This window comes from Pteronotus mesoamericanus, unplaced genomic scaffold (genome assembly GCF_021234165.1).
Source record: "Pteronotus mesoamericanus isolate MK-2021 breed Mesoamerican mustached bat unplaced genomic scaffold, CSHL_Meso_final contig_55, whole genome shotgun sequence".
Taxonomy (NCBI): domain Eukaryota; kingdom Metazoa; phylum Chordata; class Mammalia; order Chiroptera; family Mormoopidae; genus Pteronotus; species Pteronotus mesoamericanus.
This window is the reverse complement of record NW_026555198.1, coordinates 2,648,885-2,675,379: the sequence shown is the minus strand read 5'-3', so window position 1 is coordinate 2,675,379 and position 26,495 is coordinate 2,648,885. Positions and strand designations below refer to the sequence as shown.

The 26,495-nt window shown below is 38.1% G+C and overlaps 1 protein-coding gene across 4 annotated transcripts in view; it reads left to right on the top strand.

Moving 5' to 3' along the window:
• Positions 1–26,495, top strand: part of FGF13 (fibroblast growth factor 13) — a 497,959-nt gene that overhangs the window by 423,900 nt on the left and 47,564 nt on the right. For 3 of the 4 annotated variants that reach the window (XM_054579559.1, XM_054579560.1, XM_054579562.1), the window contains 2 exons: positions 3,672–3,782; positions 9,039–9,142. In XM_054579559.1, coding sequence (XP_054435534.1) covers positions 3,672–3,782; positions 9,039–9,142 — 215 coding nt within the window. Of the gene's footprint in view, positions 1–1,468; positions 1,792–3,671; positions 3,783–9,038; positions 9,143–26,495 lie in introns of those variants that run through there. The other variant, XM_054579561.1, reaches the window with a different exon arrangement.

The following is a 26,495-nucleotide window of genomic DNA, read 5'->3' as shown; positions in this document are numbered from 1 at the left end:
CTCCTGCAGATTAAAATATAGAACAGGGAAAGGACAGAACATGTAAATAGAGTGAGGTGAGCAAAAGGCCAGACTGGATTCCTGAATTGGAGGGAGAGAAGTCGCCTGAGCTTGAGGATCAGGGAAAAAAATGAAAGAAGTTAGGAGATTGGAGATGGGCTGGCTTAAATAAGGAGGCTCGGTTCTGCATTTCCCCAATACTCCTTATGGTGCACGACTGAAGCTCTCTGCTTGGCCTCGAACGTAATGATGAGGGGGCGTAGAGGAAAAACGGGGTTCGGACGGCGCAAATTGGCTCGAAATGGAAAGTCAGCATAAACCACTGGGTGGCAGCGTGGTGTGCGGGCGTAGCTCTGCAGTGCCTGCTGCTACTGCTGCTGCCGCGGAGGCTGAACCCGTCTGGGAGCTCCGGTCTCTCTCCTGAATGGCTACAAGTGTCGCCAGGCGAAATACCTCAGTGATGGGGGAGGGAGGGGTTGAGGGGTGGTGGTGCGAGTCCGAGCTTGGGGCAGGTAACTGGCGAACTTCCCAGGAACTCAAGCCGGGGTATAACCTGGCCAGCTGAGAGTCATATACTAAGAATCACCAGACCCCGCCATTCCCAATCTCCAAGCACCACCCCCCTCCACCCCCCACTCCGCTCCTCCAATGCAACTACCTCATCCTGGTGCCTCCCCCATCACTTCTCCCGAAGCTCCTTTCGGGAAGAGGAGGGGATAAGGATTTGGCGATGGGGCAGTGCTTAAGCCCCTACAGGTGTTAGCCTGAACGGCCCGCCGGGGACTTGGGGGGTGGGGCGGGTGGGGGCGGCCCGTGGCCGGAGCCTGCGGGCTGGGCTCCGGGAGGGAGGGGCCGCCGGGGGAGGGGGCCTCAGGGAAGCTGTCTGCGCTCTTCCGGAGGGTGCCTGCACAACGGGATTCCAGTGCTGAGACGGTGCCGCGCCCAGAGCAGCAGCAGCAGCGGCAGCCGCCGGGAAGATGAGAGGCCATTACCTGTTTGATCCCCGTCGGAAAGCTGGCACCGGCCAACTTTTCCCGATTGTCACCCCAAGAAGTTGCGAGGACTAGTCGGAGGCTCGGAGGGGCCAGGGTGAGGGCGCGCTCCCCAGCGCGCTTCCCCCTTCCCCCTCCCTCTCGCCGCCTGCGCTCCGGGCCTCTCTCCCGCCTGCGCTCTCCCTCCGCCCGCCTCCCTCCTCCAGCCCCCTCCGCCAGGCACAGACGGGGGGGTTGCCGCCAAACTCCGACCCGAGCCTCTTGGACTTGCACAGTGTCCTGGGGCGCAGGGGCCGAGCGCACGCAGTTGCGAAGCTCTGCCTCCGCCCGCCAGTCTCGCCGGCGATCCCTGCCCGGGGCTGTGGCGTCGACTCGGACCCAGGCAGCCCGCAGCCCACACGGGAGCCGGACCGCCGCCGGAGGAGCTCGGACGGAATGCTGAGCCCCCTCTTTGGCTGAAGCCCGAGTGCGGAGAAGCCCGGGCGAGCGCAGGCTAAAGAGCTAAAGGCGGCGAAGGCGCGAGACAGAGCGGGCTACCGGCGGAGGAGCGGGAGGAGGAGGCAGAGCCAGAAAGGGGCAGCAAAAGAAGTGGTGGTGGTGGGCGTCGTGGCCATGGCGGCGGCTATCGCCAGCTCGCTGATCCGGCAGAAAAGACAAGCCCGTGAGCGCGAGAAATCCAACGCTTGCAAGTGTGTCAGCAGCCCCAGCAAAGGCAAGACCAGCTGCGACAAAAACAAGTTAAACGTCTTTTCCCGGGTCAAACTCTTCGGCTCCAAAAAGAGGCGCAGAAGGAGACCAGGTCGGAAGGGGCTCTTGGCTGATTTTGTTGTTTGCTTGTTTCACACTTTACGAATTCCTAGGGGCTGGAGGTAGTGTAGGTAAGCGTAGGTGAGTTTCTCTTTGGCCCATCTTGTGCGGATGTGGCCACCTAGCCAATGTGCGTGCGGAGGGAAGCGATTGCTTTCTATTGCCTTCCTGCCTTTTTCGTATTGGTATCACGCTTGCTGCATTGCCACTGCCTTGGGACAGGCGCAGAGCTTTGGAGCATACCCTGCCGAGGCGGTGCGCCCCCAGCTTAAGACGTGCCACATGTGTGCATGCCCCTGGGCTCTGAGCAGGCTCGACCCAGACATGGCTACTGTGTGTGTATAGGAGGGAATGTGGAAATTGCAGGTGCATAGCTGGACAGACACCACTGCCCCCACACTCGGGAGAACCCAGGGAATCCCTTCCTTGCTTTTATTCCTGCAAGTCTGATCCTTCCCCTTCAGCTTCTATGGGATTCCGTTGTCTAGGCATTCAGTTTCTTTGATCACTTTTAAGGTGATCGGGACAGACTTGACTTGTGGTGCAGCTTTGGAGAAGGGGGAGTGGATTCCTAGAACCTTTTGACAAAGAGCTTAGTGATCTGGTTAGAATAGTAAAACTGATTACTCGCTACTAAAATGCAGGATTGAGGAGAGAATTTAAACTCATAGCTAGAGTGTGGGTCCTTTAGAACCTATTCAGTGATGAGAGTAGCGCGATGTTCAGTGCCGGGGAAATTCACCCTGCTCTAGGTGTCAGGTTGCGTCAAGGTAGACCTAACGACGAACAAGCAGCTTATTTGGCTATTCTCAACCAAACGAATCCTTTCCGCTTTTTTCTTTGGACTAGCTAAATACTGTAGGATTTTAGACTTTTTCGTCAATATGCTATTTCTCTATTTATGTATACTACACACCCTGGAATGGAAATGCAAACATAACATTTTCTGTTGGCTGGAAGTTTTCAAGGCATTAGCTATAAATTAGGCTTGTTTAAAAAAAAAGCTTAAGCGGTTGCGAAGCATGATTATCTGGCCCCAATAATCACATAAATATTTCAGTGCAGGTGTCTGCATTCAGTATAAGCAAATTTTGGATAACATGGCTGTTATTGGTAAATTAGGTATTTTATTAAATCTATGGTGATTCATAATTAAATCATTTTAATTGAGAACATATTTTGAATAATCATATTTCTGATACTAAATTTGAAAATAAATATGAACTAATTTTCTTTCCTTCCCACCAAAAAAACCCGGTCTTTTTGCACCTATTTTTCCTAAGGAAAATTAATATGCTAGTGTATGGTAATGGTTGCTTTATTCTTCCCTTCTTTTTTTTTTTTTTTTTGTATCCCAGATCAATTTTCTTAATAGAAGTCCTTTGATGGGGTTGGAGGTTATTTATGCATTTCAACTTTCTTAGAATGGAGGGGACTATTTATTCAAATCACCATAATTCTGAGGGAAATACTGATTAATGTGTTTACCAATGGGTTGGTAAATCATTCTAAATGATCTTTGTACTTCTTTTTCTTCCTCATGAAAAGTGGCACATTGTTATAAGGCAGCATATGCCAATTGCCAACCCATTCCCAATGCTCAGTGAGATAGAGGAGCAGTCCGCAAGCCAAAGGGCAAGCTATCAGAAGCTATAGCTGCTGTCAGAAGCTTAGGGCTTTACCAATGTTAGAGGTAGAAATCAAGTGTTTTCAATCAAAGTTTGTTTTCTTTCTTTCAGAGCACTCTTCATTTAAAAGTGTAGCTTGACCTTCTCCACTAAAAGTTGTAAATGAAATGAAAAGTTTGAATTCTGAGTCTTTTCCCCTACCTATGCACACCTGAATTGATCCAAACTATCGTTCTCTTTACAGAGCCTCAACTTAAGGGTATAGTTACCAAACTATACAGCCGACAAGGCTTCCACTTGCAGCTGCAGGCAGATGGAACCATTGATGGCACAAAAGACGAGGACAGCACTTACAGTAAGTGACTGCAAAATAAATTAGTATATCTCAGCATGTTGTTGACACTATGTTTTAGTTCTTTGCTTTTTTTTAAAATAAACAACCCTTGCTATAGCCTTAAGAGAATGCAAGGTATAGTCAACACTATATCATCCTGTTTATACAGGCTAACTTAAAGGAAATTGAACCTGAGAATACCTAAAATAGTGAACAATAGCAAATAATGTTTGACACCATCTGAAGAACAACCCAAATGTCATCTCCATGGTAATCTGGATAGATTTTGGCCACCCTTTGGATTTTATTACTTTTTCCCCACAGAAAATTTACTCACCCACACACTGATCCTGAAATAGCATGTTATCTCTTCTCTTAAGAACTGGTCTGTCCCAAGAGAGGAGTCGTTTCATGTCATGAGAATTCATCATTACAAGCTTTCATTTTTATTCCCCCCTCCACACACACACTGGTAACTCTGAGACTAATTGGGATTTTAACATTGAGATACCTCCACAGGTGAGTAAAGAGATTTCTTTTAGTGCTTTATTTTTAACCATAGGTTAAATAAAGACCAGATTGGAGACCATAGTGGTGAACCTAAAAAGCAAACAGGTCAAAAATAAAGTCAATTTGCTGTCTAATTATTGAAGTAAGGTGATTCTAGGGTGTTACATAATCTTTTATTATATATGCTTTATTTATTTGAAGTAACGAAAAGAAATGCACAAATAGTGAAGCCCTCTCTTCAGTGATAATAATTGGTTTTTTCGTGCAATTTATGAGGCTAAAATATCCAGTTTTGACAATTGAGTCTCCATTTTCCCTCATTTATATTTCATTTCCCTCAGACTTTGATAATGTCCCAGAAATATTCCCACTGTTGCATAAAAACAGCCAAGGAAAACCGATGTAAAAGCTAATGAGTCTTTGTTGCATTTGTAGAGATATGTGGCTGTAGACAGTAAAGCCACAGTCTCTGGTCCCGGTGTTAATTTAAAGAGTTTCACGCCTGTTAAGACTGCTACCTGGGCTGATGACCAAGCTATGACCTCAAGAGGAAGTCACCTTTAATTACCCTTGAAGAAAGCTCTTTTGGTACTTAGGTTGAAAAATATTCATAATGAATGGTTCTTCACTGTTTTACAAAATGCCATGTTCTTGTGATATCGAAGTATCCTAGGTATTCTTTTATGCATGCTCATCTATTTGAAAAAACTGGTCAAGTGTAACTAGACAGTTTTACTGTAATCATGTAACAGACATTAGTACATGATGATCAGTAATAAAACATTCTAATAAATAAATATGTATAAATCAGTATTTGGGGAAGGGAATTAGGGGACGTAAACTGCTGTTTTCCAAAGTGCCTCAGCAAAATGGATCCTTTGTGTGTTATTGAAGGGAAGTTTATGATGAGCTGCTAATGAGACTCAACCAATCAACTTTTCCCCCATTTATTTTTAACATCTCCAGATCGAAATCAGATTAAAAAAATTGTTCTGCTCCTGTGTTCACGTGTATTTTCTGAAAAAGAAGAAAAATTTACAACTTGTTTGTAGTGTCTTATAAACAGCAATGTGCCAAATATGTCAAGATCACACTGTATGTAGTCATTTTAGGATATATATGTATATATTTACATACATGCACACATACACATACATGTATGTAAATTAAAGCTCCATTTCTTACTATGTAGCTTTAAATCACATAGGTTTTACTCTTCAGTTCCTCTATATGCATAGCTTCTGCCTTGGGTTGTCTTATAACTCTGACTGATATTCATGGCATTTCTGTGTGCTAATGATATTGTAAGACCTTTCAAGAGCATAGCTTGGTAACCAGAATCTGTGTTTAGGCAGAATAACAAGAGGTAAGTCAATCAATGGTAAGTATTACAATAACATGAAGTATATCAGTGAGAATTATCTCAAAAGAAATAGCAAGTCTTTTGGGCTTGATTCTACCTCTGATGCTAAGTGTGACCGTAGACCAGGGAGCTAGCTTATCTTTCTAATTGAGGATATTGTAGAGTATAAGTCATAATGAAATAAGACTGTTTAATGATCAAAAGGATCATTAAAACAGAAGTCTGGCCATGTAAATTTTTTCCCCTAAAGCCAAGCAATTTTCTTGGCATTCATTACTTAATTATTTTAAAAGGGTAGTACAAGGGAAAAGTTGTTTTTTTTTTCAAGGATCACTTTTTCATTTTTATAGTATTTCCTTAATATATATTCCTGGATTTCCTTAAAATGTTTTCCTGGTATTGTGTTTATATTTTTCTAATTTTTAGTATTTTTAATCATACTTTTCTCATTTAGTTTAATTTGATTAGTTTTATGATACTTAATTCTGACGTGGTAAGCAAGATGATGATGAAACAGATCAGTTCACATTTAGCCAGATATATTTATTTCCAAAAACATGTGTTTGGTGTTATTCATTTAAGACAACCTTGGGTAGATTTCTTACAATGATAAATGTCCATCAAATAAAATCTCATCATGAGCAAACAAGCCATTGTAAATTACATATTTCTCCCTGAAAAGTAAAAGCTGATAGACATTTCATGGCAGCAGTTTTATCGTATCTGCCTTGGGTGCAGTGAGAACTATATTTAAAAACTAGGTAACTTTCCCCTCAGAGGTACAGTAGTGTTATCAATTTAATGTGTCAGCTTTTTCCAATCTTCGTTAAGATATACTTTTATTAACCACTCTCTTTGAGAAATTGGCCTTACTTAGCCAAACTGATGTAAAAGGATGACGTCAGTGTCGTTTTCAGAAACACTGAGTGAAAGATAGAAAGAGTTTAATCGTTCTTAGGTAGATACAACCGAGAACAAACCAGAAATAAAGGCCCTTTTATTTATTAAAAGTTTCTTCAAAACATTGATGAAAATGGGATTTAGGTATTTAATCAATATGTTTTAGATATACAAATGAAATCAATTATTTTCTTCTCATGTTTAGAATAGTTTTATCCCAGTCAAAATATTATCTTAAGTCCATGAGGAAGTACTCTGGATTTAGAGAAATAAAGGCATAAAGAAAAATATTGATTCTGTCCAACCTCAGTCCTAATAAAATTTCTTTGCATTTTTATATGGAAAGACTGTTCCTTTAGACAGACTTTAAACCAACCCAGTTTATGATGTATCTTCAGTGCCCAAAGAAAAGGTTGGCATAGTATGACCAGCCACTCTCTGCTCTTGCTACTGTCTTCATTTTTTTGTTGTTGTTTTAGAGTGTTGATTTTTGGTTTTGAATCAGGCTTCATAGAAATTTATGGTACATAGTGAGAAATTCATGTTATACTATGTAGTTAATAACATGATTCAGGAATAGATAATCCCAGGTATGGATTATTGTTCTTTGCTTTTTCTTCCTTCTACTGTTCATTATAACCCACCTCAGAAAGTGGTTGGGGTACACAGTGAAAATCAAATCAGTCTGTGTCGAAACTTGTTACAAGCTGCATTAAGAGAACTAAGGAGGTTCACAATATTGTAAAAAAAAAAAATGGAGTTCTAGAAATAATTTTGGATTTCATTTATTGCTCTCTGCTATCTCTTAATATGACTAAACTAGGATTCAGACATATGCTGGAGGTCTAGTTTTCTAGTCATATGCAGTGGTATGGCTTTTAAACTAAAGCCATATGGAGGTTTCGATTTGATTTAGTTCTTTTTTTTTTTTTTTTGATCTCAAAATTCTTAAACTATGAACCTCTATATGACAGGATTGTGATCTGTTGCTTCCCAAATGTAGTATTATCATGTTTCACCATACATATTGCTATCAGTCCACACATGTGTGTTGAGCACCTGCTCAGAGCAAGGCTTCATCAACAAGGCGATGACGTGCTCAGATCTGAGACTTCTGTCCCGTGCATTGCATTGTCAAATATAGCGTGAGATCCTGGCTTGCCGTCTGTTCAATTACTTTCCTTTACCTCACATAACAGAAGGGCACAGCTTTTAATATGATGTGTATTGAATGAAGTGCCATCAGTGGCATGTAGTTGGAACAGTTGTATTTTGAATTGTACAGTATGTCCTAGCTCCTCTTTGGTAACACCCTGATTTTAAGGGAAAGATACATTATAGGCTCACCAAGGGATATTGAGTTATTCCTTAGTATTTCTTATCCATATGACCCCATCTACTAGAGTAGAATCTATATGCACCAAGGTATGAGATCTCAGAAAAACCCTTCTTCCCCATGGTGTGACTCCTTTATATTCTTGTTCACAGAAATGATAGCAGACTGATACATCATCCTCAGTAAACTTACACACCAAGACAAAAATCATCAACATTGGTCTAGGACTCTTGAGAGAAAGGTACATAGACTATTTTCAAAAGTGTGTGGCAAGCACTACGCTTTAAAAATGTACTGTTTTATTTTTATTCAGGGCGTAGGAGGGAGTAGACAGCTGGTAGGGGGAGGACGCCCACTGGTTTTCTCCAGTGAGTGGTTTGTGATTGTGACGAGAGCCTGGGTGTAAGTTTCACACAGTCAAACCTTCAAATGGAGAAATGAAGGCCTCTTTGGCACCAGCTGGCTGCCCACTTACAACTATTTTGCAAAAAATTAATAATTAAAAATAAATAAACTTACAAGTTTATTATTTGTATTCCTATAAGCTTTGCTCCTAGAAATTAAAAGCTCGGACCCCTCTCAACTCTATCTTACAAAATGTTTGTCCTTTAAGAAATACCACTCTGGTAACATAAAAGTATAAAATGCCTATTTTTTCAAGGCCCAGATTTATTTTGGGGTCACTGCACTGGAAATAATACAGATAACTTAGACAAGTGAATTGGGCTAGTGTCCGTTCTCAGATTCTAGGACTCTCTCCCCAAGTGGTAGATTGTAACTGTCTCTGAATTTCAGCAGTTACCTAGCGAGCAGTTTAAAACTTTATTGAAGATACAGCAATTTAACATGTAGACCAATTCCCGGAACCGGATCTCTCCAGAAGCATTGGCATTCCCCACCTTCAACACCATACAAACCATGGAATTGTCTTCCATTTTCTCCAGGGTGTTTGAGTATATGTAGTTATACGCCCGGTCATGTGATTGCAACCATAAATCAAGTATCTTAAAAGGTAGAAGAGGCCCTATCTGTCTGTATGAGGTATATCTGTCTTTTCTCACCAAACACACATCTCTTTTGGAGGACCAGGGAGTACTTTAGAAACTTTGAAAGCTATGGAATTCAGAATATGACATTGTTTTCCAATTCTTTTTTTTTTTAATTTCAGCTCTGTTTAACCTCATCCCTGTGGGACTTCGAGTGGTGGCTATTCAAGGAGTTCAAACCAAGCTGTATTTGGCAATGAACAGCGAGGGATACCTGTACACCTCGGTAAGCCTTTCACTGGGTTCTTATTTTGACTACTATAGTTTTCATCTGATGTGAAATAGAATATGCTGCATATGGGTTATGGCAGATTTCTGTGATGCAAGAAAGAATGTTCTTGATGAAAATACCTCATTCGAAAGGACAAATTAACTTCCAGTGAAAACTGTATTTATTACTAATTAATCATTTGAAGCTAACATTTTTGGTGTAAAATCAAAGATCCACTAAATATTTTTGCAACCAGTAGCATTGGGGTTATTTTATTTAGCATATAATATAATCTGTCTTGCTGTCTTGCTTTTATAAACACTGTAAACAACTATTCAACATTAGGAACATGGGGCCAAATTAAGATTTAAGGTTTTGTTTTTTTTAAACATTTAAACATAGACATATGTTATAATACCAGGTTTAGGATTTCATTCTTATCAGTAGATCTAGTTACAAATGATAGTAGACCACTTAAAATATGAATATTTTTAATCCATATTTTTAATTTCGTGTATTTTAAGAAAAGGATATGATATTTAAAATGTAGAAAACTGCTTGCAAAACTTCGTATTGGATAGCCTTGAAGAAAACTATTACCATGACTGTAGAAATCTATTCTTCCAACTGCAAAAGTGGTTACTTTCAACCACTCCTGCTCTCTCATGTTTCCAGAATTTTATTTCAGAGCCAGGTATGTAGAGAGACTCTCGGTAGACACAGAGGAACGCATGCCATAACCCTTTTTTATCAGCATAATCCTAAAAGCTTGGTCACTATCAGCAGTCCTATCAGACCATTTCAACTGTCTGGTTATTTAATAAATGCAGGGATTTTTTTCTTTTTACAAATGAAATATTTGGATTTATGGCACACTTCATGAAATCTGTCACTTTATTAATACATTGCTATAATTATAAATGATAGGAAAGTGGATTTGCTTTTCAGATTTGTGCATCGAGGTAAGATAATTTAATTATGGAGGATTTTAATTAACCTCATTCAGATCAGCAGACTACCTCAGCAGGACCAGTGCAAAGGTAGGTTTTTAATAAAATAAGTGACTGCTTTCTGAAACTACTGTGTAGGTATGGGAAGGAAATGGAATATACTGGGCATACTTTTGAGAAGGTAAATACCATATGGCATAGGAAATAATTACCAGGAACTAATTTCAGTGAGTTGTGGTTACCATTATAGTGCCATGAAGGGAAAGATTGACTTTTTCTAATCTTGTAACAATACAGTTTAAAAAAAATGGAAATAATATTTAAGTTAGAATGACAAAAAAGTCATTTAACTTATGTCACATGTCAAGTTTCCCCACTCAAGAAAATTAGGGCATTCAGTATTATCTTTGGGGAGCTGATGTTAAAATTTTATAGCCTACCATTCAAATTGACCATTATTCCAGAAAACTGATAAATGTCAATTTCAGCTCATTTCTAAGGAAGACTTCCCAGGGGAATCAACATTGTACGTAGATGGATGAGATTCCTTTCCATTTTGGGCAGACCAGTAGACAGCCAATGTGTGATGCTGTGCATGCATTTTAAGTAAGCACTTGCTATTATGGAAAATAAACTGTTTTTATTAAAGAGGAAAGATGTCTGATTGATAATCCTGGAATTTATATAGGGAAAAAATATCAAAATTAGTCTGCTTCAGGAAAGAATCAGTCTTCTTCAGCACACGTTTTTCAGTTCTTCTCATACCTCCTATTGATCATGGTTTGGATTCCCTTCACTGTTGATCACCATCCTCAGTGGGGATTCCATTTTGTTATTTTATTTAAAGTGTGGTGTTCACACTCTCTTAGGATACAGCCTGTCCTAATGACTTCAGCAACTTTTGTCCCTGGGACCAAAAAGCTAAATGAATGTCATACTTCATTTGGAAGAGGAAGAATCATTCTTCTCTTACATAAAAGCATGGCACTTCTGCTACTGAAATGCTGTATGCAGTTTGTTTAGCTGCCACCTAGCAAAGAGAAAATCGGGTTGCATAGTGACCTTAGGAAGAAGCAAAATGAGAAAATGAAGTAGGGGCTACTGATGTGGGCAAGTGACAAAAAATTTGTTAAGAAGTTATTGAAAATAATCTTGGTGAGGGATGACTAAGACCTTCCTTAAAGCATTTGCAGTGGCAAAAGCTAAAAGGAGATGGATTCAGGAGATATTTTAGAGGTAGAATCACCAGAATTTAGTGGCTGATTGGAGTTGGAGGGAAAACAGGACCACCATGGATGGTTGAGCATATACAGTTGCCACTCACTGCACAGACAGAAATAAAATATCTTCAGGTAGAGATTTCTTTTTTAATTTGCACAATAGTAGGTTATTAGGGGCCCTGGGGGAGAGGGAGAATTTAACCTTTAGCAGTTGGGTTGATAGTGAAGTTAACCAAGAGGAACAAAAGAAAAAGGGCAGAATTGGGAAAGAAGATACCTGAGCACAACCCATAGCTTGAGAAAGATGTGAGGTAGAGATAAAACGTGGGGATTATCACATGTAGGTGGTGGTTGGTGCTGCAGAATAGTTGAGAGAATATGTAGCATAAGAAGAGAGGAGAATTTGTCAAATAATAGGAAATACCAGCAAGGAAGTGGTCAGCAGCAGCAGAACAAATTGTGGCAGATACCATGATACTGCAAAAGATGAGACTTTTCAGAACAGTCAATAATGCCAAGTGTTTCTGAGAAAACAAGTAAAACAAAAACTAGGACTATAGCATGTGAATGTCTTCAGTAATCTTGACAAGAGCACTTTGAGTGGACACAGAAACCAGATAAGTGGCTTGTGGAGTGCATGGGAAGAGAGGAAGTAGAGGCAGTAGGTATAGAATTTCTAGAGCAGAAGGAGTGATGGGTGAGTATGTACAGAGGACACAAGATTGTCAAAGGCTTTGAGGCTTCTTTGGCTAAGACACTTAAATATATTTATTAGCTCAATGGAATGAGCCAGAAGAGAGGAAGAAATTAAAGATATAGGAAATAGGATCCTTTATGGAACAGCCCCAGAGGAATTTAGAAGAGTGATGGAGTTTAGGATAAGTGAAAGGATTAGATTCACTTTGAAAAGAAGAGTGACTGCTACAATAAAAGACAGAGAAATGAGGACAGATGCAGACGTAGGTGTAGTAAGTCTGCAGGTGATGGATGAGGAAGTTGAGGGATTTCCAGCCGGGTGGCCTGTATTTTCCCAATGAAGTAGGATGAGGGACGATCTGCTGAAAATCAGAGACACAGGGATGGCAGTATGTTTAGAGTACGTGTTTTGGAAAAGAAGAGAGGTAGTCTAACGACCATGGGCAGGTAAACTCTGGCCCATGGGCCAAATCCAGCCTACTGCCTGTTTTTGTAAGTAGTTTTAATGCAACACAGTCAGTCTCCCCTGTTAATTTACTTATTGTGTATGGTGGATTTTGTAGTATAACAGCAGAGTTTAATAGTTGTAACAGAGACCTTGTGGCCCACAAGCCTAGTTTTTTACTATCTTGCCCTTTAGCAAAAAATGTTTGCCGATCCCTAGTGAGACAATGGTCCTCAACCTTAGCTACCTATTAGAATTACCTAGGGACCTTTTAAAAAAAAACTTTTAAAGGTTTTATTTATTTATTTTTATAGAGAGGGGAAGGGCAGAAGAGAGGGAGAGAAATATCAATTGGTTGCCTCTTGCATGCCCCCTGTCGTGGACCTGGCCCTCAACCCAGGCATGTGTTCTGACTGGGAATCGAACTGGTGGCCCTTGATTCACAGGCCATCACTCAATCCACTGAGCCACACCAGCCAGGGCAGGGACATTTAAAAAGAATTCCATTCTGTGCTACACCCAAACCAGTTGTATCAAAATATCTGAGGGTGGTTTCTGTACATGAATACTTCCTAAAGCTACCCAGCCAATGTTAATGTGTAAACCATTGGTCTAGGGCTAAGAAAAATGACTGTTGAATAGCATTGAAAACCCCTGCAATGAGGTCAGAAACCAGAAATTTATAGGTACTTTTATCTGTTACTCGAAATTTCTGATGCTAATCTTATTTTCCTGCTCTCGTAAAAAAAATTGCCTTTGCATTCTGAAAGATTATTTCTTGAAATGAAGAAAAACACTGATCTTTGGAAGAGAGTTCTTCTTTTCTTTGTTTTTCTTTTCTTTTTTTCCTACTTTTTTCATTTATGCTTCTATATCCCTTAATTTCTTTTAAGTTCAGCTTTACATTTGACCACATCTTCCCCACTTTTGTCCATTAAATGAAGAGATAATACCTCCATGTTGTTACTGCTACAGAGATACCAGTTCACTTCCCCTGATTAATCTTAGGATTCTTACACTGCACCCTCCCCCCTCCTTTTTTTCCTTGTTGCCATGGGGGACAGACTTGATGTAGGCTCAAGTGGCAGTGAGAAACCATCTGTGGCACAGAAAGTCATAATTAGCCATTATTTCATAACACATTTACTTTTGTCCATGATATAACTAAGTCTTTCTGGAATTGTAAGGAAATTATTATTTATTGTGCATAGAAAACTTTGTTTATACCTTAGGGTTTTCTTTACCAATAATAATGAGTTCTACACATGCTTTTGAGAGTTCCTCAGAACTTAATAGTATAAATATTTAATAGTATAAAGCCGTGTGTAATACATATTTCAAAACTGCTTGAAATAAATAACCATTAACTAGAGAAAATCAAGAATCTAAATGTGAAAATATTATTAATGTCCTAGTACCTATTTTAATAGAAAAGTAATAACAGATACTAGAAACAGAATAAAAACTCAAAAGTAAATCAAAAGCATTTTCTCTTGATTTTGAAATGTTTTAGTAGGAGTATTTTATGTGCCTAATTACTTACCTTTCATCAACACTGGTTTTCTATTTCCACAGTACACAAGTGTTACTTGGGTTGTTGTTGGGGTTGGGGTAGCAAAAATGTGAAGACAAGTAGAAATCCTTTGACTAGTGAACTGTTGCCATTCTAGAAGGACTTATAACAGTGATTTGATTCCCTGTTTATTGTCCTGGGACCACCACTGCAAAGTGGATGCAAGACCAGAAAGCAGGTCTCTCTGAGAGGAAGCCCAATGTTATGGAAATGAAGCCATGTGTGTTACTTGACCCCAGGGGCCTAGTTAGACTGGGAATCTGAACAAAGGGGACATATTTTCTTTCTTTCTTTACTGGATTATTACCACATACGTTAACTTACCAGGTTTCTCCTCCCATCACAGACATTAATTTTGATGATCGAATCAATATATTGTCTGATTTTCCAATATACAGAGTGGAGCAAAAGTAAGATTAGAGTTATGAGTATGCAAAACACAGTTTATTCTTGTGTTATTATTTATTATTATATTATTTTCCATACAAACAACTATAAACCAATTTGTGCCACACCCTGTATAGTTCTTGCTTTTTTCTCTCTTGCTACTAGTAAATAATCCATTGGAAAACACTTAGAATAAATACCCTGTTCCCAGGAGCCCAGCTTTTAACATATTTCCAGGAATCCCAAACCTATTTAAAAAACCAAGATAATTAGTCAATAAATTGAGAAATGACCACTGCTTCTTAGATGTGTCATATAACTTTTCTGTTAGCTAAATTCAGGTAGAGAAAAATTAACATTTTCCCACCAAAATGAACACAAATCATAAACATAAGACTCAGCATTAAAGGATTTTTTGGGTTCACCATTCCAGTCACTGTGCTTAAATGCCATCATTTAATGGAAGGTTCGTTTATATTGTCCAGGTGAATGAAAATTTGGTTCTGATTTATGTTTTAATTTCATAAAAGGGTGGAGATTGGTTTATGTTAAGGTGCCTCGGATGTTCAGTACGTTTAGCTATCAGCTGTGAGCTAGTTCCTCTGATTTCAGTGTGACAATTTAAGACCTAATTTTCAGTGATATGGCTTCACAGCTATCACCCATATTCTAATACAGAAAGGATGTTAAAGTTTAGATGAACTCATCGATCAGTTCAGAGTGATGAATGTACTCACAGCAAACATTCATAGCATGCAAAATGTTATGTCAGGTATTTATATCAGCAAGTTCATATAATTTAACTTGTAGGATTTTTATCATAGAAGCTTATACATTTAATAAAATTCAGTGGAGGGTGCTGGTTTAAATATTATAGCTCTTTAGAGAAGTGGGATTGGATCAATTATAAAAGGAAAAAGATTGAAAACAAACATGAGCACTATCATATTTAATATAAAAGAAAATGATCATTATCAAATCAAAATTGAGCCCTGACCAGTATGGCTCAGTGGAATGAGTGTCATCCCGCAAACTGAAAGGTCGCTGGTTCAATTCCCAGCACATGCTGGGTTGTGGGCCAGGTCCTTGATTGGGGACGTGCAAGAGGCAACTGATTGATGTTTCTCACATGAATGTTTCTCTCCCTCTCTTTCTCCGTCCCTTCCCCTCTCTAAAAATAAGTAAAATCTTTTTTTTTAATTTAAAATCAAAATTGATTTCATGAATGATTTTGCATATAGCCAGTAGCCATCATATATAACATCCCATACCAAACAAGAATACACAAACAAATTTTAAATTCTGATTACAAATTTAGCATATTTGTATACTTCAGTTAATGCAAAAATTGTTAAATTTGATTTATTTAATATAAAACTAGAAAAGTGTTGACCATGAAAACTTAGGTTCTCGATTTTGGTGCCTACATCTACAACACTTTTTTTGTTTTCAGTAACTGTGGGATAAATATTTTTAGTGGACATTTTCAGCTCAGATTAATGGGTTATAAGGGAAGTTTTATACTTGCACATGTATTTCTGAGTGGTATCACTAAAAATAGAAAATGGAATTATTTCACAGGAGGGAAAGCAGAGAAAATAAACACATTTTATTTGCTAATGAATGGCTCTGCTGGCTCATGGAGCTAAATTTTATGTTTTAAGGAGGCTTTCAGTTATTGTGTTGGTTGAGTGAGAAGTCATTAAAACTATTGTATTGACCCTGGCTGGTGTGGCTCAGTGGATTGGATGCTGGCCTGCGAACCAAAGGGTCTCTGGTTTGATTCCCAGTCAGGGCACATGCCTGGGTTGTGGGCCAGGTCCCTGGTGGGGGGCACAGAGGAGGCAACCACACATTGATGTATCTCTCCCCCTCTTTCTCCCTGCCTTTCTCTAAAAATAAATAAAATCTTTTAAAAAATATTATATTGAAAAATATGTTGAAGTAGCTGTGTTTGTCTTAGATATTCCTTCAGAATACCAGTGAATTAGCATAATTTTCAAACCCGAAATACATTTCCTGAGTCACAGATTACTTCACATCTTTAGTTCTTTTTGCAGTTAATCGAAGTATCATTCAAATGTGAAAGAAAATCTAGCTTGGCACTATTTGAATATGAAATTAAATAAATCTGGTTGGCTGTACCTTCAAAATCAAGTGCCTTCTCTTTATGGTCTCTGTAAAAAAATAACCCAAACTGGTAAATTATTCAGGGTGAAGGTCTAGTTTCATAGGGGGAAGAATTACTAAGGATGGTACTTCCTCAGAAATTAAGAAGACAATAGTAGCTGTAGCTAAATAGCATAAGATTGGCTCTGTATAACGTTTTTGAGGCCAAGTTGAAAAAATAATCCAAATGAGAGGTCATGGGGCACATATTTAAAAGAGTGTCTCATGGCTTTAATTCAGAAGCTAAATTCATATTTGTAGGAAAAAAGCCAGTCTCTTCGAGTTAAAGAATAAAATATTTGGCAAAAACAATAAAATAATCAATCAAGTAAACCCAGGTGTAAGGAGGTAATATACACACACACACACACAGAGACACACCACATACACTTATAAGTGAAAGACAAATGGGAAAAAACAATCATATTTATTGCTGTGTTGCTATTATGGGACAAGTTATTTTGCAATTCCTAAAATAATTCTGTTTAAAATATGTATCCTTTACCAAACATGTAATACCTTTGGAGACTGCTCTAGAGACATATTTGGTAATGTTTAATAGCTTTATGAAACAGAGAAAATAAAATGTTTGGCTATATTTTATGTAATTACCCAGAGAATCTCATGTCTTGGTACAGATGTTGTTTTTAGTTCCTATCTTCTTGTTTGTATTATTTTATTTTGTTTTATGAATATCTTTATTCACAATGCTAGAGTGGAATTTTTATTGACTTTATTGGGGTGACATTAGTTAATAAGATTATATAGGTGTACAATTTTATAATATATCATCTGTATTTTGTATTGTGTGTTGACACCCCCAAATCAAGTCTCCTTCCATCACCATTTATCCCCCTTTACTCTCTTCTACCTCCTCCTACCCCCGTTTCCCTCTGGTAACCACAACACTGTTGTCTATGAATTTGGGGGCTTTCTTTTTTTTTTACTTAATCCTTTCACCTTTTTCACCCAGCCCCCTAAACCCCTTTCTTCTGACAGCTGTCAGTCTGTTCTCTGTGAGTTTATTTTAAACATAGGCTGTAGTAAAAGACAGAGAAGGGTACTACTTAATGACAAAAGGAGCAATCAAACAAGAGGCTATAACCCTTATAAACATTTATGTACCTAAATATATAAACATAGGATCACCTAAATATATAAACCAAATCTTGACGGATATAAAGGGATACAGTCATAGTAGGGGATTTTAATACCACGTTGACATCAAAGGGTAGAACATCCAGACAGAAAATCAAAAAGGAAACAGCAGCCTTAAATGTTTGTATCATTTTAATCCACAGAAACCATCAAGACCTTTTTCCTTGTTGCCCTTCCTTCCATTAAAGTTATATTTTAAAATAATTTAACTAACAAATCTTATTACATAGCAACAGATTTTTCTTCCTCCCCTTAGTCATAGAGTAAAGCCCAGTAAAATGTATCTTCTTAATATTTACTAAAATATTTAATAAAGATGCATATAATAAACAATGAAGACATATCATATTATTTCTGTCAGGCCTTTTGAATACTTAAAATAAGTTAAAGGGCCCAATTATAATCTTTCATGGATCCTTTCAAGTGTTAACATATTACAATTATATAAAAAAGTGAATTACTCAGACACACGAAAAAAAATTGGAGTCAACAACACTGGTTTTGGCGATTACATTGTTTAAAGGAAATTGTGACTTCTGAACAGGGAAACCTTAAATGAAAGCATTTCTATGATAATTACAATAAGTGGAACCAAGGCTAATAACTGACAAGCCCCTGACTAATAACGTTTAATATGTTTTGCCCAGGTTGAGTGTGTGAATAGATAACATGTTTATGCTAACATTTTGATTAAGTTATTCATCAGATACTCTGATGCTGCTTTTGATAGTCCTGAAAGTGGAACTGCTGGGAAAACCTCAGTTGATTTCTTGGATACATTTTGCATATAGCCAGGAGCTATAATATACAACATCCCCTTCTTAAGGGCCTCAGATAGGCATAGGAATTCTGGCTGGGCATATAACAGGAGTAACCAGAATTAGAGATGATGTCCATTTTTACCTGAGAAAAAAAATTATTACAGAGATTTTGAAAAGTCAAATGTAAATAACTAACCCCAAGGTGTTAAAAGAAAAGACTGCTATAATACAGAGAATGAAAATGCTTACCAGAGGGAGAGTATGAATCATCCCATAAACTTTCATAATTGACAAAAGACACCAGAAAATGGCAGTGATAGCTTTCAGAAATGAGATTCCAATGGGCAAAACTCCATTGTACAAGTATGTAGCAAATAATTGTAACCAAAAAAACAAACAAACAAGCAAAAACAAAAAAACCTGCACCTGAGAAATCCATTCCTATAATCTGGCCAGAAAATCATCAAGGCTATAATAACCAAAGTGTTAGATTGTTTGTCTGATTGAAGAATTCTCACAAATACTCTATAAAGTATTCCCTGGTCCCTGCCCACATCATAAAAATGATTCACTGTAATACAAGGGCTACCGAAAGAGCCTCTCTGTAGGCTATTTGCACTGCAGAAGCCTAGGGGAGACTTAAAGCTGAGTGCTTTCATACTGTATCATAAACCTTAAATGAGAGATTTCCTGAAAACTCTCTTCATTGCTCTAGTTTCAGAAAGCCCAGTTACCCATCTAAATTCCCAGAGAAACTGAGGCCTGAAAGGATTCAGCAGCTTTGTCAAGCAGTCAATTACCAGATATCTGTGAAATATCCACAAGGTACTAGGCGCCCCAAAGAGTGGTCACATTGGTCTATACTGACAAAGGTGGAGTTTACGTGTATATCAGGAGACTCATGTTCAGAGTGCTAACTGTTAATAGTTGATCTACTACAGGAAGAGAGGGCATAAACTGTTTCTCCCCAACTTTTGCAGCCATGCAATGCTATTTTTAGTCCAGAACTCACTGTTAGAAAATTCCACGTAGGGAAATAATTCAAAATGCCCTTGGGGTTGCAATGAGTGAGGGTTCATCATTATGGAAATTGATCAGTTTTATTAAACAATATATTGGATGTTTAGAACCACAATCTTCAGCAGGTCACATTAAGACCTTGTTTAGATGCCTTGGGAAGGTAAAATTGAATACAGTGGAAAAGTGAATTTTAATTATTTCAAGAAACTATGTATGTTGAAGTGCTTTAAAAGTTTTATAAATGTGCAACTCTTTTAAAAAGTCTCCCACTTGTGTAACACAAGTGCTTTACAGTGGATTGAACCAACCAAAGCTTTAAATATATCACAGTCCGCATCATACGTTTGGACAATGACTCAGGGACATCTTATTCTCCACTTTCCTATAATTGCATGCTGCAGCAGTAGGCATAGCAAAGAGAAGCAATACTGACCCATATACAGAGGTAAAACTTGTTGGAGCTATAATATGCAAGATATATTAACATCTGATAATTTGAGGAATACCAGGTGTTCGTTTCTCCATAATGGAATTGCCATTTTCTACCAGCAGCTTTCATGACTGCTGAGGAAATGGAGTGAGGTTTTGACCCTTAGCACCTCTTGCTCTGAGATCTCTGTCACTCACATACCACTTTTGTCTGATTAGATGGGTGGTTAACACTAAAGACAGTAAGTGGATAAAAAGCACATTTATTAAAGTTGTTTATTATATTTGCATACCTAATATCCTTACCTAGCAACAAGGGAAGCCGCCTAGCCAACTCGCTGTGTTTCTTTATACTCCCCTATTCCTAAATAGATTATTTACTAAAAAAAGTTCTGTTTCCAATAGGATTATCAGTAAGTCACAGCACTTACATGTCACAGGGGTATTTGAATTTACAAATTCTTAGATTTCACACAAGATAACAGGCTTGGGAAACGCTTGAACCCATAGTGTTCTTGACCTAGGCATGAGACTTTATTCAAACCAGTAATTAAACTTGAGAATAGAGGTCAGCAGAACCATAAAGGGTAGTTTTGCTCAGTGCTTTTCTTTGCCCTGGACCTTGGCCTGATTTCTGTCCACACCCAGGAAATGCAGGACAGCATTTTATCTTACGTGGTTTGCAAGCCTTCTTTCCAGATTTCGAGGTAGATGCTTTTTTCATTTTCATCATTTTACCCTTTTATTCATCACCCCTCATCAATAGCTTCTGGCTCAGACCTCTGAAGCCTTGGTGAGACTAGCAGAGTTTTGGCATCAGGGGAGGTGTTTTGTTTGTTTTCCATTATCTATAACAAATCCTGGTGATGTTCACTTGTTGCTCATGGCTCTTGCCAGTCAGGTGGTAAGTCCTCTGCTTTTCGGGGCTTGCATCTGGACGTGGACAAAGAGTGGCAGTTGTTTTGCTACAAGCTGCATGGATAGTAGATATTTTTGTAATTCAGCACCATCAGAATATTCAAAAGATGCAAGCAAACAAGTGAGGAATAATAATAGTACAGAAATATAAGAAGTCCAGATGTTTTGGAAACAACTCTGGACTAGATTTGTTTGAGACCCAGTTATCTTTCTTTTTGCCAGTCAGGTCACCTCAGTCAGGGCAGTTGCAGGGGAGCCGAAATGAAAATGAAGTGCAAAAGCTTGCACAAGGTTATTGGCCCTTCCTGAAATTCTGACTAGCCTCTAAGTGCTCGGCTCTATTCTCAGGGATCGACAGTGCCGGAGCACCTGGGCCAGCCACCTCCTAGTCCCTGTTACCATCTTAATAATAAACATATGCCATAAAAGGGCAGAAATTCAATGAGTCAGTAGAGGAGGTTATATGATGGCAGATGTTTTCAAGTAAGTTTACCTTCATTGCTTTTTTCCCCCATCTGTGCTAATATTCATACAAGTAGCTATGTAAACAGGATTTAACTAGTTTGATTACATACCTAAAAGGTCAGGTCTTATTTATTTAGCATTTCCTGTCAGAATAGTTGACAGTTTTTATGGTAAACATAGAAGCATTTATATAATGGCCTTTTTATATGGTCAACTGTCCATTTGAGACTGAGAAGTATGTGCCATTTTTGTCAGAATAATTGTGAACTACCTTAGTTTAAAAATTAGAACCATAATGAGATTTGTTTCGTGCTGTGGTACATTATTATACTGGATAAGTACAGATATGAAAAAGCATGCTGAAAGCCCGGGCCAGTGTGGCTCAGTTGGTTGGAGCATCACCCTGTAGCCAAAGGTTATGGGTTTGATTCCCGGTTAGGGCACATACCTAGGTTGCGGGTTTGATCACCAATCTGGGCGTGTGTGGGAGACAACCAGTTGATGCTTCTCTCTCATGTCAGTGCTTCTCTCTCATGTCGATGTTTCTCTCTCACATCGATGTGTCTCTCGCTCTTCCCCTCTCCCTTCTCCTCTCTCTAAAAGCAATGAAAAAAATGTCCCCAGGTGAGGACAAAAAATAAATAATTTCTTTTAAAAGCATGCTGAAAGAAGTTTGATAATTATTTGGCTTGGATTTTTTATTTTCCTTTAACCACCCATGCTTCCTTGAGTGTCTTTTATTACTATTTCTTGAAGCATTGCTATGTATCCTTGAATGGTGACTTAACCTTTGAGAGGCTTTACAAACTTGCAGTCTGGCCTTATTCTATGTATCTTCAATACGGGTGTCATTTGTGCAATTTCTTTGAGTTGTTCCTTTAATACGATATCATTTTCTTAGCTGACATTATATAGTTTTCTTCAAATCCAAAATTCAGGAATCCAAGAAATTATGCCAAGATTTCGATGTTGTTTGTATAGAGGTAAAAGCCTAAGATCTCTCCATATGAAATATATCATAAGATATCAACCCACTGATTTACTGAATAAATAGCATCTGTACAGCTCATCATTATTTAAGCTGAAGGATTTCCAACTTCATCTGGTGTTTTTAAGTCGGGGGAAATGAAAGTAGTGCCCACTGTGAAAAACCCTGGAAAGTCTCTTCAGCAAGTTGTTCATTTCTGGCACATTAGTTAATTACTTCACAAATTGTTCAGCATGTTCCCATTTCACTTTTATAAGCACAATAACACTTTCTCCCCTGAATTTTACCAACATTTAATTTCTTAATGAGTCAATGACTATTTCATTGGTTACAAATTAGCATATGGGTTCACCCAACTAAGTGGCTGCACTGAATTTTCAAACATTGGTTGGAGCATTAGGGAAAAATTGAAGCCAACCAGTATCCTTGACATAAATAATATATTTTCTCTTAGAATTTAAGATTAAACTTTGTTCTTAAAAGTTAGCAGCAAGACATTAAAAATCACATATTTTCATGAGGAGTTTATCTAAGTACAGCAGTAATGGGGAAAATTTGTCTTTTTTATGAGATCTTATTAAACCTTTATTTGCTGTTATTGTTGCTTCCCAACCCTATTACCATTTTGTCATGAACCAGTGTTTCATTCAATATATTGAGGAAATTAATATTTCAGGAAGCCACATACAGAGCTGTTATACCAGAATCCATGATGGGTCAAAAGTTCATGGGGGATCCTTAAAGTAAATGCACTTTCTCTGTATAGAAGGATCCTATGTGAGAGAGTATAGTTTGTGTCATGCCAAAGAAACTTTGCTATAAAAAGAATTTCCATTCTAAGTTTGTCCTGTCTCCAGGACTCTATGGTTAAAATTATAGAGATAGCCCAGTATAATAATAATAATATCAAAATACATAATATATATGGTGATTTATTCTTTCATAGCCCTATTGCGTACATCACCTTATATTACAGTATGTATACTTGACAAGCTGTCAAGAAAAACTACTGTATTTCAATTATTCTTTTGTACTGCTGAATTAAATGCTAAGTCACAACAGGTATATTTTTATAACAACAAACAAAAGTAGTAGCTTGAAATTCATCATTTTGTCTATTTAAAAGGTTTTTATTATGGCCGAGGGTCACACTGAAAGGATTCTTCAGCACTACAAGTCGTAGATATGTACCTCATCTTTATATGTGAGGCAGTGCTGCCAACAAACATTAAGTGGCTTTCTTGTAAGATATATGAACTTTTTTTTCCGTTGTCAAATGAGTCTAGGTCTTCTGCAGAATTCTACAATCACTACCTCTGGTAGGATCTTGTGGCACATTGATATAGTTTCCAAAGATCTCAGAAAGTTTTTCTTACTGTTAGTGTATCAACAGTAGTCCCCAAGACAATTATATACCTTCATTGGGCATCCCTCTTAATTGGGGGGAAAACTGTTCCTTTATACAGTTTCATTTTACTTCCTTGTGGTTGCTAAAAGAAACTTCCTTACTGCCTCAATTTTAACTCCTGCTTTTAATTGAAATTTTCTTTTATAAGAGTACCTAGTAGTTTGTTTTCCCTTCAGGTGTGACATTCTGAATTCAGATGAGATCGGATTTCTTGTTTGTTTTTGCTTTGTTTGTTTTGTCTACAACAATTACCTTCTCTCCTGAATGGCCGGTGGAAGGACTCACTGCCTTCACATTTTTATTTAGCAAAAGTCCCTTGATAGAAGCTGGAGTACACATCCTGAAGGCCATACTCTGTTTGGATCCATTGAATCCATTGTAAATTTAGAGTTTAAAGAAGTATCTGATAATATCAGACTATTTTCTTGTACTGTTATAACCTTATAAAAGCTCGTATAAGCATCGCAGTGCCTCACTTTGTGTTCTCACAAAGCAGTGTGTGTACTGTTTTTATGTACCTCTTTTACTCCCCAGATGTGTTTTGTATGTAAATTTGGTATCCCCAAACCATATTTTAAGCTATTTGTGTGTAAGAACGGTGCCCTCTCTTCTTTTTAAATTTCTACTGTATTTCTTTCATTACCACTTAACCCCCTTATATCTCCCTCTGCTCCACCAGACCGAATTCATTACTAAAGAGCCAGTAGGCACTCTACTAATATTTAGTATATAGAAGAAAATTTTACTATGTGAGAGGCTAAAGACTGAGAAAAAGTAAATGATTTCTCTCTTTTACATAGTAAGAGATGACTGATTCAAAAATGATTCAACTCGGTAAGGAACCATTTAGAAATCCAAGTTACATGGGCGTGCGTATGTGCACAGGTCTCTCTCCTCCTTCGTGTGGATACTAAGTCTTTGTCACCATTCCAAAATAGTGGCAAATAAAATGCTATTTAATTATGTCGTTTTTTTTAATGCATGTGAGACACTGGTCGAACAAGTGGTAATGTCACAATTGCACTGGTGGGTACACTGAACTAGACATCTGGGAAGCAGCTTCTGAACCTGGTTCAAATGGATATATGAACTTGGGCAGCTCCTTTCCTTTGTCAGAATCTCAGTTACCTCAAATATGAAATGAGAGGATTCAATTTGATTCCTATGGCCCCTGGAACCTATTTTGCAAGCCATAAATGCCTCAACTTTGCATTCATTATTAAAATTTGACCAAATCCACAGCAATTGGGGTGAAAGAGTGTATGGATTGAATGAGTGCTCCTTAGTGCTGGTTGGCCACGGGATAGTCTTTGAAATAGATGGGTTGTACCTAAGGAAAGGAATAATTATTTTCTACTCATGATCAAAACAGTAGACTCTTTTTTGAAAACATTATTTTCTTTTTCTCTACCTTTGATTATCTGGTTTATTTATATGAAAGTAACATTAAGATTCTACTAGGAACATAATTGGACTTGACTAATAAAGGATGACTATTTATGTCTTCTAATTGCCTCTACTTAATGGTCCTGCTCTTTATGCCACTGAACTATTGAAAATGACACATTTCCATGGTCTGCGACTCATAATAAATGACTATGTGAAAATATGGCAATTTGCTATATGTAAAGGGAGGGAGCTAACTTTTGAAAATGGTAAGGTACATACCTAGATATTTCTAAACAGAAGAAACTCTCATTTGGGCTTAGAAATAAACTTTTATGGTACACTCCGTTATTACATCATCTAAGGAAGGGTTCGCCTGCTTCCTCTGTTTTCTTGACCTACTGGTAATGACCCAGGAAACATATGAAGTGGACTTAAAGCTCAGGTGTTATTACCCTATACAACAACAGAAAATACATGATTTTCTTCCTGTGTTAATGTTAGGGGGGGGGGTGTGTGTGTGTGTGTACGTACGTACGCGCGCGCGCATGCACACGCACGCACTGCTTTGTTTAGTTTCCTCCATAGTGCAGTCTTCCAAACATTTATTTCTCTCTTCATGCCATTCGAATTAATGTGGATAATTGTGGTAGTTAGAGGCTTTACTTTCTCAGATGGTAATTATCCATTCTATAGTTTCATTCCAAACCCAGTAAAACAGTATTAGAAAAGTTGATGTTTATCAGAAGGGAACTCTGGGCAGCTGAATGTGCAAGGTTTTTTTAAAAAAGGTTTTATTTATTTATTTTTAGACAGAGGAGAAGGGAGGGAGAGAGGGAGAGAAACATCAATGTGTGGTTGTCTCTTGCACGCCCCTTACTGAGGACGTGGCCTGCAACCCACGCATGTGCCCTGACTGGGAATCGAACTAGCAACCCCTTGGTTTGCAGGCCAACACTCAGTCCATGGAGCCCCACCAGCCAGGGCTGAATGTGCAAGTTTTAACAGATATATAATCATAACTCAAATTAAAACAAATTTAGCCCCAAAGTTACCCTAGTTATATACTATGTCAAGAGGTTTTATTAGTGATACTACAAAATATCGATAAGCTTCTGATACATTCATGAGAGTTTTCTCTCTTCGGTGAATTTATCACATTATAATTCCCTAGAATATATATTAATTTTGCTGACAAGAAAACGCACTTGAGATTTCTTCAGAGGAATTGTTAGCAGATAAAATATCCAAACTTTGGTGATCTGAAGGGAGAGGAAAGGCTAATGTAGTAGGTTTGACTTAGTTTTGTGTATCTACTCCTTTATATTTAATTTTATGAAAAATAAAATAAAATAAAAGCTGGCATTTGGGTTTCTGAAAATTAAACCCAAGGAT